Genomic DNA, 16,106 nt, shown 5'->3' with positions numbered 1-16,106 from the left:
CCGGACTAGGCGGTAGTAAGTCTGAGAGAACAAGACAGGCTGACGAGGGTGGTGAGTTAGGGGAGCATTCAGGTGTTGCACTGGCAGGGATCAAGCTGCCTAATGATAGGCGGAAGTGTAAAGTTACGGGGTCCATAGACAGGCGACGCTCTGTCAGTTCGATTTCATGAGTCAACAGGGACTCTGCCCTTACAATGTAAGCATCCAATGTCCCGGCTACCCCTTTGCGTTTGCTCGCCATTCAAAAGGCTCAAAACAGACTAGATTTAGCCCCACAAGTAGACACACTATCAAATTATATATAACAATTTTAGTCGTAGTACCTTGTGACACAAGTGCAGGGATTGTTTTCCAGGGTTGCAAATATCAAGGGGGTGGCCTAGCCCAGCCTCTTCCGGACCCTGACGGACACAGACGGGCCCGCACTTGGCCCGGGCTTTGTCCGGTGCGCGCACGCACACGTCCTGAGAAGCGCGTGCTGTGAGGGGTGATGTATCCTTCCCCCAGCGCAGGTGCGGTGCGTTAGGCATGTTGGGCTTCTTGGGACTTGCAGTCCACCACAGAGATCACGGTGTCCTCCTGCAGCAACAAAGCGGCTCCCGCGAAGCAGATGCCGCAAGGGGTGATGTATCCTTCCCCCAGCGCAGGTGCGACACGTTAGGCAGGTGTCAGCAGGGCTTCCTGGGACTTGCAGTCCCCCACAGAGATCATGGCATCCGCCTGCAGCAACAAAGCGGCTCACTTCCATTCTAACTTCAGCTTCTTTTCAGTTTAACCCAGCCCGTTCCAAATAAATTCAGTGGTATCAAAGAGAAAAACAGGTCTATCAAGCACTCTCAAGATTGTATAGTATTCCAAACGATTATTATTATCATTCACAAGTTCTGAAATCAGAGTTCATTTGTAGGAAGTAGACTTTCAAAATACGGATCCAGACCAGATGTTAGACTTCAAATTCTTTATTTCATTTACATTAAAAGTATTTCCAGCTTGCACTGCCGACACGTGTTTCGTCTCATGGACTTTTTCAAGGCAAAAGATGTTATGAAGGGGTGTTAATAAAACACGAGTCTTGTTTCCCTTGTTTACCTCCACTGCTGACAGGTAGCTGTCAGCAGTGGAGGTTTTCCCGTTACGAAGCTCTGAAGGAGAGACTTATCATGGTCCCCCTACGAATTAAGAAATAACGAACCCACCTCCATGCAGCAAGACGTTTGAACTGATTAAGTCTACTACCCTAGCCATTGAACGCTAACTTGGACTTCTCTTTATGCCCTATATTAATTGGGTCAAGTGACCAGGATTGTAAGGATCGCGTCCCCTTGAAATATCTTATTCGGACTTATGTTGCTTGTGTGACTCTTGAGTTTTTTCACACCTACACTGGGAACAAGACTCGTCTTTTATTAACACCCCTTCATAACATCTTTTGCCTTGAAAAAGTCTCCATGAGACTAAACACGTGTCGGCAGTGCAAGCTGGAAATACTTTTAATGTATATGAAATAAAGAATATGAAGTCTAACATCTGGTCTGGATCCGTATTTTGAAAGTCTACTTCCTACAAATGAACTCTGACTTCAGAACTTGTGAATGATAATAATAATCGTTTGGAATACTATACAATCTAGAGAGTGCTTGATAGACCTGTTTTTCTCTTTGGTTCAATCTGGGTGCCCACTGAAGTGGTGCGAGTGGCTACCAGATTAGTTGCATTATTGTCGGAATGGCAGCCTTTAAGATTTTTGGGCTTGGGCACCCCTGCTTTCCTCTTTTTTTTGCTGGTTGGGTTTTTGCTTTGGCGCTCCTTTGAGGGCAGGCTGTCCGTGCTCTGGTATTAATGCCACTCACACCTGGGGCATCCGTGGTGAGGGGTCCCGGACTAGGCGGTAGTAAGTCTGAGAGAACAAGACAGGCTGACGAGGGTGGTGAGTTAGGGGAGCATTCAGGTGTTGCACTGGCAGGGATCAAGCTGCCTAATGATAGGCGGAAGTGTAAAGTTACGGGGTCCATAGACAGGCGACGCTCTGTCAGTTCGATTTCATGAGTCAACAGGGACTCTGCCCTTACAATGTAAGGATCCAATGTCCCGGCTACCCCTTTGCGTTTGCTCGCCATTCAAAAGGCTCAAAACAGACTAGATATAGCCCCACAAGTAGACACACTATCAAATTATATATAACAATTTTAGTCGTAGTACCTTGTGAAACAAGTGCAGGGATTGTTTTCCAGGGTTGAAAATATCAAGGGGTTGGCCTAGCCCAGCCTCTTCCGGACCCTGACGGACACAGACAGGCCCGACGTTGCCAGGGCTTTGCCGGGTGCGCGCACGCACACGTCCTGAGAAGCGCGTGCTGTGAGGGGTGATGTATCCTTCCCCCAGCGCAGGTGCGGTGCGTTAGGCATGTGTCAGCAGGGCTTCTTGGGACTTGCAGTCCACCACAGAGATCACGGTGTCCTCCTGCAGCAACAAAGCAGCTCCCGCGAAGCGGATGCCGCAAGGGGTGATGTATCCTTCCCCCAGCGCAGGTGCGACACGTTAGGCAGGTGTCAGCAGGGCTTCCTGGGACTTGCAGTCCCCCACAGAGATCATGGCATCCGCCTGCAGCAACAAAGCGGCTCACTTCCATTCTAACTTCAGCTTCTTTTCAGTTTAACCCAGCCCGTTCCAAATAAATTCAGTGGTATCAAAGAGAAAAACAGGTCTATCAAGCACTCTCAAGATTGTATAGTATTCCAAACGATTATTATTATCATTCACAAGTTCTGAAGTCAGAGTTCATTTGTAGGAAGTAGACTTTCAAAATACGGATCCAGACCAGATGTTAGACTTCAAATTCTTTATTTCATTTACATTAAAAGTATTTCCAGCTTGCACTGCCGACACGTGTTTCGTCTCATGGACTTTTTCAAGGCAAAAGATGTTATGAAGGGGTGTTAATAAAACACGAGTCTTGTTTCCCTTGTTTACCTCCACTGCTGACAGGTAGCTGTCAGCAGTGGAGGTTTTCCCGTTACGAAGCTCTGAAGGAGAGACTTATCATGGTCCCCCTACGAATTAAGAAATAACGAACCCACCTCCATGCAGCAAGACGTTTGAACTGATTAAGTCTACTACCCTAGCCATTGAACGCTAACTTGGACTTCTCTTTATGCCCTATATTAATTGGGTCAAGTGACCAGGATTGTAAGGATCGCGTCCCCTTGAAATATCTTATTCGGACTTATGTTGCTTGTGTGACTCTTGAGTTTTTTCACACCTACACTGGGAAACAAGGCTCGTGTTTTATTAACACCCCTTCATAACATCTTTTGCCTTGAAAAAGTCTCCATGAGACGAAACACGTGTCGGCAGTGCAAGCTGGAAATACTTTTAATGTATATGAAATAAAGAATTTGAAGTCTAACATCTGGTCTGGATCCGTATTTTGAAAGTCTACTTCCTACAAATGAACTCTGACTTCAGAACTTGTGAATGATAATAATAATCGTTTGGAATACTATACAATCTAGAGAGTGCTTGATAGACCTGTTTTTCTCTTTGGTTCTTGATATTATCAATTTTTGCTAGTTTGACACCCCTGGTGGTGGGTGTATAACAGGACAACAGTGCACCTCATATAAATATTTGTATATAATTTACATTACACGTATACGTGCCTTGAGAACTGTATTACCCGTATGTGCAGACGTTTTCTCTGTCAGAGAAACACTACCACCATATATCCTCGTAGCAAATTCAGTGGTATATTTTGGTTGTGAGCCTCTTTGGTAGGTCCATTGTGATAAAATGACAAGATAACAGATCTCAAATTCTCAAGTTGTAATAAGCAGTGCGGGCAAAGCCAGGGTGTTTTTTTTTTTTCAGAGGCTGTATTAAATCGCCGTCATGTAATGGCCTTGCACTACCTTGTAGCGAAATTACAAACTACACCTCAATAATTAAAAAAATGCTGTGCCAAACACAAAGCCTTCAGGGCCTCATTTATGTGTTTTTGCCATAAGGCAATGTAGCAGGCCTTCCTGCGTTGCCCTACGGCAAAAGAAAATGGCATGAATGTGCCATATCTATGAGATACAATTCATTCCTGTCCTTTTCCTCTGCGCCTGCACACAATAGGCTGCTGTGCGCCAACGCATGCACCTTTGCACCATCGTGCAAGGGTGCCTGCATTGAGGGGATGATTGTTTTTGAGCATAAAGAGGAAACTTCCTGCACAAAAACAATCACAAAAGGCATTTTCCTTTTTCTATGTGTGCTGCATTTTGCAGCACATAGAAAAAGGAAAAACAAGGAGAAATAAAGATATTTCTCCTCGTTGTGCCTCCCTAACGCCTCCCCCAGGGGAGACGAACGTTTTTTGCCCTGCCTCAGATTTATGGTTTCTCGTAAAATGCCATGGATGTTGCTTGGAATGCCCCCAGCAACACTCACTGCTTGCCCCTTTAATGCAGAAAACTGTGTTAAAGGGGACAATATTTACCAGGCAGCATTAAGCCAAAAAAGTGGCTTTGTGCTGCCTTGTAAATATGGAACAGGCTCCTGCACCACAGAACGTCACAAAAAGTGACGTTTCAATGGTGTAAGGGGCCTCGTTTAGCATTCATAACAAACTCTGCATATTGTAATTGCATTGCAGCTGTCTGTATTTCGTGCCCTGAAATAAGCTACTACCATAATACTCTTTAGTCACAATATATGGTGGTTTCTATCAATTAACGGCCCATCCAGCATATGTGAATGTCAGTGGCGTAATGAAAGTATATGGAGAGCCCCCTTCCCCACGCTCTAGACCCAGTCAGGAGCTCTCAGGCCCGGAGTCTGCGGCCCATGCACAGTACCAGAGAGGGCACCCCTGGAGCTAGGGCTTCCCACACTTTGGGGGCTAATGTTACCCCATTAAATGTGTGTGTGCATGGTACTGTGCTACTCACACAGTTGGAGTGCAGGGCAGCAATCGGCTATCCACCTTACTCCTTCCATCAGAGGTAGGGCGCTGCCACTAATGCTTCACTGTCTTCTGTGCGCAAGAAGGTTGTTGAGATTGCTAATGCTACCACATTCGATACTGCCTGAACACCAGACTCCTGCAACCTCTTTTTTACCACCCTTCAATGTATCTTCAGCCTGCCCACTTGCCAGTGTGCAACTGGGCTGGCTGCTCTAGCTCAATTCCAATCTCTGACCTTCAATGCTTCAGTTGCCTGTGTGCAGTAAAGAGACCTGGGCAAAATTTAAATTACGCTGGTGAAATTCTCATAATCATTACGTGTTAATTCCAAAATGACACCATTTAGAGTAATTAGGTGCCACTAGTATTAGAAATGTACTGCAAATTCACAATCTGTGGAGAAAAAAAACTGCAAACGCATGTGAACAACAGAACGTGAACGGCTGTTGTTCATAGTGCTTTTGTTTACATGCATTCTCACACAAAAAGTTGGCGAAAGGATGCATTTCACACTACAATATAGCAAAAAAGACCGATTTGCTTTTCACATAGTGATGCATCATTTTGTTAACATTTCTTGTAATTAAGTGTAAGAACAATTTGCATATTAGCAGTAATATATAAATAAAAGTCACCAAAATAAACTTGCTTATCAAATAAATTCCCATTATAGGAACAAGGTATGCTGCTGACATAGAGGGATTAGACACCCCTGCCTACTTGGGTCTAGAGAGTGAGTGTTGGGTATCAGGATGTAGGTTTAGGGAAGGTCTAGGTGAATATTGAATGTTACTATGAAAAGGTTCCACCACAACACCCATTTATTTTGTGCTGCCTTATATGTACAAGGATAGCGTAAATATGGTGCAATCTCAAAATAAAGACCAGGGAAAACCTGGTTTAACCCTGGCGCAACGTGGAGAAATGTTTAATTTTTGCCGTTACCATGTCTGCTGTGCTGTGCAGCACAAATGGAAACAGCAAAACACAACTGATTGTTTATGTGCAGGAAGGTATCCCTTCCTGCACAAAAACAATCAATAAAATAAAATATGTTTTGCAACTAATTAATAAAATAAAATATGTTTTGCAACTTAGAAGTAGCCCTTCTGCAAGACAGAAGGTCTCCGTGTGTCTTTAGTGCAACACACATAGAAGTTGCAAAACATATTTTATTTTATTGATTGGGATACCTTCCTGCACGTAAAAAATCAATAAAATAAAATATGTTTTGCAACTTCTATGTGTGTTGCACTAAAGACACATGGAGACCTTCTGTCTTGCAGAAGGGCTACTTCTGACTGTAATGAAATATGCACCATTTTAAGTTAATTAAAACATATTTCTATAAGAGCATGACATGTTGAAATATACATATTTCAACCTTTTAATTGTTGATTTTTCATTGCAATTGGGCTTTTGCTATACTGAAATTAATTTCAACATTGAACTGAGTCAGTCCTTGTGCAAAGTGTAGCGAAAAAGCAAACCTGATCTCCTGGTTCACCTTTATCACCCTAGAAAGAAAGTAGAGAACAATTAAGCAATCATCTTTTTTTAAAACGAGGCCTGCAGAGAAAGAATACAAGGAGAATGTGGAGATTTTGCTACAAATGGGAGGTAGGTTTCTGAAACACTTGTGTATCTGGAGCTGGGACTGTCACATGTCACATATAGGTAACATTTTGAGCACACCTGGGAAGCTAACCGTGCAAAATCCTAGAAAAGCTCATTGTGGGGCCAAGTATTTCATTGTAAATGTAGTTTCGCATGCCTGTGATACCAATCGATCAGTCAGTGAAATGGAATAGCATGAAAGAAACAGATAAACTATGCAAGGGACCATCAATAAATGCTATTTTTTTGTCATGATATCTATTTTTTTCTGATGTGTAATTGCCACTAACCTTTTCTCCAGGATCACCCTTTTCACCTGGTTCTCCCTGAAAGGGAAAGAGAAAGCGAATGGATGTAAGAGAGAAACCAAAGATAAAAACTGAAGAAAGAGAACAAAACAGAAAGCAGACAAAAATGAGAACAAAAGGGGCGTCAAGGAAAAGAAAATTAAATGGTAGTGATAAAAAGAAAATGGAATTAGAACACAATGACTATTCGTTGAAAGAACAAAAGATTAAAAGAAAATGAAAACAAGAAAAGGGAACACAAAAATAATGGGAATGTCAAAAAAAGAAACAATTCCATTGGTGATATTCACAATTTGTTACTACAACATGAAAATGAACCAATTAAAAATACAAAGGGTTAAAACTCAATCAGATAGGACTTTTTGTGTGACTTTGTCCTGGTCATTCATTCCAGAGACCTGCTAGTAGCATTGATGCATAAAATACGAATATTTTCCTACAAGCGCCTGCCTCCTAAAGACATTTTGCCAATTAAAAGAATCCTTGGAGGAAACATCTGTCCTCCTACCACAGGCCTACAGGTCGAAAGATGACAAAGTTGACCGCTACTAGATATAAACTATTCTCCAAAAGCTTGTGATGGGAAGTAATCCACCCCACACCGGAGTTACAAATGACTGCGGTATTGCTAATTCTGATTGTAATTATTGGTTTATTTTCTGGTCCTAATTCAGCCCTTAACACAAGTTCAAAAGCATTTCAGTTTATTCTGAATTCTGCATTTTAGAATTATGAGTACTGGATATTAATAAATGAAACTGACTTCCCATTTAAGGTCAATATATGCTTATAGCTTCCTATTTTAACAAGCTTTGGCAAAGCCAATAAACCTAGGATTTAAAATGTGAGGGCACAGCTACTGGCGTTGCCATTGCTTGCATGTAAAAGATAGTGAAAAATATGTAAAAGCAAAAATAGAAATGACTGGTGGTGTCTTAAATGGAGGGACCAGTAGTCATGCTGTAGTGTTTTGTTTTTATGATAAACCCCAATTCAGGATGGCCTCTGTTGCATCATGACAAAAATGAACGCTTGAATGACCATTTTGAAACAGGTTCTCTGAAACAAAAAGAATTCCAAGATGGCCATCAGTGTGTGTGCATGTGTACACTATGATGCAGCAGGCCGGCCTTGAGCGTGGGTGTGCATCACCCAGGCCCGGGGAAAATCCGAGGGGCAAAGCAGGGAGCTACATGACTTAATGTCATGCAACTGGCAGCTCGTCCATCCCACTTGGTCTCAATAGGGTCCTATTAAAGACTTTGTAATCAGCCCTCAATGTACCTCAGCGTAATTGTTAGCGCCCATCAACTTCCTGCCTTCCTCCCTTCTTTCTCACACCTCCTGTAGTCACACTGCAACGTCCCAGCCCCCACAACAAACACCAAGTTTTCTTTCTGCCCAGGGCCCTGTCTTGGTCAATCCGAATTAGGGCCGGCCCTGGACAGACGCCTGTGTGTCGCAATGCACCGGCAGCCATTGCGTCTTTTGATTTATAAGTTGATTGACTGTCTTTTTGCAACAGTGTATTGAATTTAAAAGAGGACGCACGGGTGCTCAAACATAAAAGAGCAAGTGGCCTGGTAGCAGTGTCCTGATGCTTGACCCATGCAAAATATATATAGGGAATGGGAGGGCCATGAGAGCAATAGTGAGGATCTGGGGTGAGGCAACAAAAAGCAGAGGAGGAGTGCGGGGGGGGCGGGGGGGGTTGGGGGGGGGGTAACAGAGGAAATAATGGGGGTAACTAAAACCAACAGAAGAGAAGAGAGGGGTGACACCAACAGGAGCACTGGTGGGAACAACAACTGGAGAGAAGGGAGGAATGGGAGAGCAAGGGAGGAAGTGTGAGAAAAGCAACACTCACAGGGAAAGCATTGGCGGTCAACTTGAAAAACATATACACTCCCATGGAACACTGAAAGAAAAATAAGTTCCCCTATTGTAAAAAAGGAAAGAGCACTACTCATCCACTCGGAAAACACTGTAAAACAGCTACGATCCAGGAGAGGGACAAACACAAGAGGCTCTATTCACAAAGGTACTTTTACACTTGAGTAGATCTGCACATGTAAATTAAGTCTTACACTTGGTAGTCCATTTACTACTTTTAGCACCATCTGCAGGAGTAAATTATGGATTTACATGAAGGAGGGGGTGGAGCGCCCTGAGTTGAGGTGGGGTGGAGACGCTGGGGGGCTTGTACGCGGACGGTAGCTTATTGCCTTTTGCGTCACTATCCGCTGATACTGGATTGACGGTGAGCCAGTTCCTTCTGCACGCAGCTATTAAGCGAACGTTTACACTAGCATGGGGCGATATCGCTAACAAGCCGCCGACACATCAGTTATTGCAGTACCCGTATGTGATGGGGGAGGGATCACATGTGATACATTGGCTGGTGCAGGCCCTTCTCATCCAGATCTTGAAGCCATTGCAGAGACTCCGCACATATTGGGCGGAGGACAGAGGCCATCCCTGGACTGATAAAGAATGGGAACGCATCCTGGCTGGTGCCACATACATACCGCGAAACTCGCGATTCAAACTCATACAAACTTACATGTTACACAGGGCGTATCTTTCACCAGACAGGATCAACAAATACTTTAACATCAATACCTCTGAATGCCTGAGATGTCGCCTCCTGGGCGCTGATCTATTACACATGCTGGTGTCTTGTCCTCTGCTTTTACACTATTGGCGTGCAATATCGGAAACGCTGGCTAACTGCACTAACACTGAGGTGCCCATCAGGTGGGAGGTCTGCATCCTGGGGTTATACAAGAGAACTAAGACTAACAAGACAAGGTCCAGGTTTTGGGATCTGGGCTTCATAACAGAGAAACGACTTATGACTAAAAGGTGGAACCTCAAGGACCCACCGGAAGTATCGCATTGGGTGAAGTCCCTTGAAGTCTGGGTACGGGCGGAAGGCATTACCATGCGCAGGGAAAAGATGGCGGGACAGTGCAAGTATCCCACCGCACAGACCTGTGACAACATGATTAAAACTCTCACACGTTCTGACGCCACGCTATGAATACCCCCTGTGCAACGGGCGGGATCTGACGCTTAACGAACCGCCTGGACGTCGGTGACGCACTGGCCCTGAGTGGAACTCTCACTGCGGCTGTCAGGCTGGGTGAAGCCTACGTACCCCTCCATGGCACGGCTCATATATAGCCCCTACCCACCTTTTGCTTCCCCAACTACGGTCCTCCATGAGCATGCCCCCTGTCCTCCATATTGATTCCACACCAGTGCTCCATGTTGCTGTCGCGCAACTATGTTTCTCCCTTTGCACTTGACTCCCAGAGAAGCTGATAATATTTAAATCTGCTTCACCAGGGAGCAAACAACATGCACTACTTTGGATCAACTTGACCCGGGAATAAATACTGCAGCTCCTCTTCTAAAGGGGCGCTGTGACACCAAGGGCAACCATGACTTGGGGTGACACCGAGGAGGAGGTCAGACCTTTGCCTTTCATTCACTGAAGTGAAGTGCATGACTGTCTTTTCTGACACCAGAAGCAATTCTCCCATTCCAGAGACGCTGCGGAGTGAGCACTGCCAGTGCCGGACAGGCCGTAGTGGGCATTGGGTGTTTGCCCGGGAGGCTTGAAGGGGGGGCGCCGGGTTCGGAGTGTTGGGGCCATTTTATTTGACTAGGGACCGGTTTTGCAGCGATGCTGCCATATCGGTCCCCAGTAACAAAAGCAGTAGTGCTGGGGGCCAGTTTTCCTAAGCAGCAGTGCTTCACGCTTGCCTAGCCTCAAGGTTCGATTAAATTGCCAGGGCTGCTTTGGGTTCCCAGTCTGACCCTGAGTGCTGCAGAGGAGCAAAGTAGTCGCTCCTTTTTTCTAGATTTGATTCCAAGAACTGCGCAGTTTTACAACATCACATATTTTAGTTCTAACCTATTAGTAGCTTTTAGCTGTCTGAAGCAAATGAATATTGTGGACCACACTACTTTTAGTGAGATGGAAAAATGTGTATGGGGTCTCTAAAAGGGGTGTGGCCTAAGTAATTTAGGTTCTGGCATACAACATGTGAACTGCAATCCTGTGCATTACACAGCATGCTGCATGGCCAACATTAGATGCCTCCTTGTGAGTTTTCTGCTACTGCATCCAGACAAATCACACAACAACAAACATGTGCCTAAAACAAGTTAGACCTGCTGGCTTTGCAAGTGCTTGGTAGCAGTTTGATATATATGAGTAACAGCCATGATTTTGTTGTAAAAATTAGAATTGGTACTTACAAACAGTACATATGTGATTTTCACTATGTGCCCCCTGGAGAGAAGCCAGGGATAGGATTAGCATGTAATCGGAACAGAACACTGTTATGGCCCACTGACTGACTGCCTTCAGCCTTAACTCCAGAGCTCCCAATTGTGCCCCATTATGAACATCCTCTCACAACTAGAAATCACCTGGACATCTAAATGTGACTCAGCTCACATGTACCATAGAAGTAATGAACACATAAGTAGTTCCAGCCTTTTATGGTCAAGATCTCGTGGCTTTGCCAATAATTAGTAAAGTTGATTTCATAACAAAATTGCACTAAAGCAAAGACATTTTACAAATGTTAACACATTCAAAATATTTACTTAAAATATGAAATGCATGTACAGTAACATATTGCTAAACCCTCTAGCAAAGTTGATGCGTTCCAAAGATGAGACCAGGCCTATTGGCTTTGCTAATGTATGGGGCTGTAGAAAGTAGAGAAGTGCAGTTTGGGCTCATTTTTCTGTGGGTGGATTTTTGTCCCCAACCCTCCCACAGTTACTACAAAAATGTATGTGTATGTGTGTGGAGAGCTCTGCAGTAAGGGTGGAAATTTGCACACAGAAAGGTAAAGGCATAGATCTTCATTTAAAGGTTAGTGAATAGCAGTTTGTACTACATGAGTAGTACTGTAGTAATACTACTAAACGTACTACAAAGTGCAGTTGTGAACAGGCCCCGAGAAGAGGAAGGAAAGCCATTGAATTAGAAGCAAGAAAATGTTATTGACACAAGCGCCAATTAAAGATAAGCAATGGACCGGATGCCCACTCTAAGGACTGGTTTTGCACTCAATAGGTCTTTGACAACGGGTCTTTTAATGAAGAGTTCTAAAAACTGATAAGTGAGTTTAAGACCCTTATTAAGAGTTCGGCGGTCCAATGAACCACCAAACCCATGGTGGCGGTCTGCGGACTGCCAGACTGGTGATCCACCTGCCGCATTAGGACTGTGGCAGTTGGACCGCCACGGGACCACTTCTGCCGCCAGGGATCCACAAGCATATTAGGTGTTTACTCACCGCCACACTTTTCCTGGAGGTACCTCTGTGCCATGGATTGCATGCAGGGGGCACATGTTATGCCCCCTGTGTGCATGCACCCTCAGTTAATGCAGGGCATGGACTAAATAGTCTATGCCCTGCATGAACTATCTTTGACGCTCCCTTTGCACTGCCTTTTCCAAAGGTACAGCAGTGGGATTGGTATAGAACCGCCCGCCAGAGTAAAAATAAGTTGTACTCTGGCGGGTCGTCTTTAATGGCTTTGGCGGTCTCGGAGTGGGGCAGCAGCATGGCGACCCTTCTTCGAGACTGCCAAAGTCATATAATAAGGTCCTAATCTTTCAAAGTATATTGTGACATTGGATATGTTAATTATTTGATCACTACCAAATTCGCCTTCTTTAGTTTAAATAGTGTACACTCTGTAATGTTAAAGAAAATCCAGGTTCTATTCCATAACCTTACACAAAAAATGCTTAACTATGTTTATGCTACTGGCTATTTTGTGGATACTGGCATAGCTGATGATTTTCATTTTGCTACTATTCAAATCAGAAGTTATAAGTAAATGTGGTTCTGCTTATTTAAATTCAAAGTGGTAAAAGTAATATTGAAAATGTGTTTGAAATTTGCCATTTTATATTGTAATACAATGTATTTGATTTATAGCTAGCTTCATTCCACTAGCATTCGCCAGTACTCACTGCTACTTTCATTTACCCGCAAAGACCTGATGATATAAGGGCAAGTTTTATGTGACACCGGGTGAAGCTTGGCCAGATAAAAAGTGAATGAATTAATTTAATGGACAACTTACCGGAGCATGTACACTGCCTATCAAGTACCTATCACAACAGGTAAAGAGTTACTGCCAGTGGGGGCTCCTCCACTAAGGCGGAGGAGTGTCCCCCTACTGTTCAAGAGGAAAAAAAAAATTATAACAACGTATCGTTATTATCATTTTATTTTTCCTATTGTAGTCAGTGGCTTTCGGGGTGTGGTGGAGATGTGGAAATGTGTAATATTTTACTTAGCATAAGCCACTGTCATTTTGGCTGTGGTGTCCATTTTGTGTTTTTCATAATTCTGCCGTCCTCTGCTGCTCGTCTTTTCACTCTGCTTGTGTTATCTATTTAGTTGACTTCTGACTCAGCTAAAGCAATGTACGTGCTTGTAGCTGCCAGTGCACCTGGTCATAGATGTTAACTGTCAAACATTTACTGCTGCCATAAGCATTTCTTCTCCCCCTCTAACTTTGCTGACCATGTAATTATTCATCTGCCCTTGTTTGCTGATAACTATTTCTAAAACGTGATCTTCCTATTTCTGTTCACATGCTTACAGTGCAGAAAACTGGTATAAAAGGGACACAGTTTGTGAATTCAGTGTACTACCTCCTTGCAGCTCTTGAACGTGCTGTGTGGACGTGGTCCTACTCATGAGTGATTAATAAACGTGTCATTTATTCCAACTCCAGTACCGATCTCTATTTTGTTGGTCTCTGGACCCGTGGACAAAAGGGTGACCCTGCACCAGTGTACCCCTCAAAAGGTACATTTCCACAGAGAAGCTTCTAGTGGTTCACCTTTGAAGTCACCAAGTAACCTTCCCTCCCTGTTCAGGCTCCAGACTAAATACAAAGGGTATACAGCCCTCTGTGTGGAGGAAGGACACACCCCATTCAAGTGCAAGTATGGCTGTGCCCAGCTCCGTGCCCCCATCCTGTCAGTGATGTCCTAAGCTCTTTATTGTGTATGCCTGACTAGGAGGAACACACAATGCCCAACTGTCAGCTGCACCCAGTCATGTGACCTAGGGACAGGCTACTGGCACTAAATGGCTAAGGCAAGAAAATACCAACTTTCTAAAAGTGTCATTTTCAAAATCCTGTAACTTTTTCACACCAAATATGTGTAATTTTCTTCGAAATGTTAACTACTGGAATGGAGGGGCAACAATATCAAGTATAGATATGTTTTATTATGCCCGGAGATACCTCTTGGGGTAGATTCCGGCGCTATATAAGAACACAAAATAAATAAATAAATAAATAAAGCCTTAGATATTTTCCATAAAGAAAAGGACACATGCTATCAAACTCAAACTATCACTGGAGGGCCGAACCACCATCTGCACAAAAACTAAACAGGCCTTCATTGGTAAATAAAAATGTGATAACCCAGAACAAAAAATAGGTATGGCCTAGACATCCCCCCATCCTGTCGTCTGTTAATCTATCTGTCCATCCACTGTCCGTCCATGGCTGTGCTTACCTTGGGTCCTGGATTGCCGGGCAGGCCCTGTAAAGGGACAGCTTCTGAAGGTCCATTAGATCCTTCAAAGACCTAAAGTAATCAGAATAAAGAAAATGTTGATTCTTTTAATAGGAACTTAAAGAACATTTGTGCGTATTAAATGCATGGATTGAACAATGTGCGTGAAATTTACTGAAGATATTGTTATTCCAGCTGTACCCCATACCCTTCCTTGTAATTATTTTACTGTTAATGAGTACTTACCTGGTGATAGACAACCTCCCCGGGAGGCCCGGGAGGACCAGCCTCTCCATTCTCTCCTGGTGGACCTGGACTTCCCTCAGCACCAATCTCTCCAGGATCACCTTTCTCTCCCTGTGAAGAACAAAAGGGAATTCTAAATCTGTTGCTATTGAACCTGTTTCAATAGCCATATTTGCATATGCATCTTTCTTTAAATACTCTCTCTCTCTCTCTTTAACACAAACCCCCTCCCTCCTGTCTCCTTCCCTAGCCTTCTCCTCTAATTATGCCCACGCTGTGCCTGCCGCCAATGGCAAGGACCTGGCGAGAGAGGCAGAGGTGTCAGAAGCGCCTATTGCCTTCAGAAACTGGCACACCCTCAGGGGAGTTTCTGATGACCTACGTTTATGATTTTCAACCTCTGAGATCCTGGGGGTGAAGAGGAGATGATCTGAGAGTGAGCCATGCTCCACTGTTGTCTGCTGGCTTCTAATGTACCCTTAAACTGATGTCGTTTTCCTGATTACTGCATTGTCACTGATTCACCAAAATGCCAGGACTAGTAATGTTCTCTTCGACCCCTTATGATATCGTATCTTTGACCCCCGTCCCACCCTGAGTAGCTTCCAATTTGTTGCAGTGGTATTAAGGAAAGGATATGGAGTGTGTGTATTGAAAGAAAATGGGACTTAAAGCGCCCCACTTACTTTCTCTCCATACCGTGTCTGCTGCATTTGCAAGTCCTTACACCAGGGGTAGCAAGGACAGTGCCAGGGCTTGCCTATCATGGAAGAGGTGCACATACTAATGCCACACATATCAACAAATTATGCCAAACTGAAATGAAAATGTAATCTGCAAGCTGTGGTGTGTGTAGTGCAGGCGAGATAAGAATACAGAAACTAGGAAGTGATGCAATGAGAGAGGAATATATTTTGCACAGCTCTAGTGACAAGCGATGTGGCCTAGAAGGTGGGGTCTAGTGGACAGCATTGTTATCTTGGGATAGGTGTTGTCTACTGGATAGCAATGTTATCTAGCATTAGGTGTGATCTACTGGACAGCATTGTTATCTTGTGGTAGGTGTGGTTTAGTACACAGCATTGTTATTTTGTGGTAGGTATGGTCTAGTGGACAGCGTTGTCTAGCAGTAGATGTGGTGTTGTGGACAGTATTGGTAGGTAGTGATAGGTGTAGTCTACTGGACAGCATTGTTATCTAGCGGTAGGTATGGCTTAGTGGACAGCATTGGTATCTAGTGGTAAATGCGGTCTAGTGGTCAACATTGTTGTCTAGCGGTAGGTGTGGTCTCGTGACCAGCATTGGTAGCTAGTGATAGGTGTGATCTAGTGGACAGCATTGTTATCTAGTGGTAGTTCTGGTCTAGTGGAGAGCATTGGTAGTTAGTGATAGATGTGGTCTAGTG

The 16,106-nt window shown here is 44.0% G+C and overlaps 1 protein-coding gene across 1 annotated transcript in view; it reads right to left on the bottom strand.

Moving 5' to 3' along the window:
- The window catches only part of LOC147717283 (uncharacterized), a 261,309-nt gene that overhangs the window by 98,788 nt on the left and 146,415 nt on the right, over positions 1-16,106 (bottom strand). Inside the window, exons 9-12 of the mRNA XM_086924227.1 lie at positions 14,702-14,812; positions 14,456-14,527; positions 6,859-6,894; positions 6,442-6,468 (exon numbers count right to left, since the gene is read on the bottom strand). Of these exons, the coding sequence (XP_086780353.1) occupies positions 6,442-6,468; positions 6,859-6,894; positions 14,456-14,527; positions 14,702-14,812 (246 nt within the window). The remainder of the gene's footprint in view (positions 1-6,441; positions 6,469-6,858; positions 6,895-14,455; positions 14,528-14,701; positions 14,813-16,106) is intronic.

Source organism: Lissotriton vulgaris, chromosome 5, assembly GCF_964263255.1.
Source record: "Lissotriton vulgaris chromosome 5, aLisVul1.2, whole genome shotgun sequence".
In the NCBI taxonomy this organism is placed as follows: domain Eukaryota; kingdom Metazoa; phylum Chordata; class Amphibia; order Caudata; family Salamandridae; genus Lissotriton; species Lissotriton vulgaris.
This window is presented reverse-complemented; position numbering and strand designations above follow the sequence as displayed.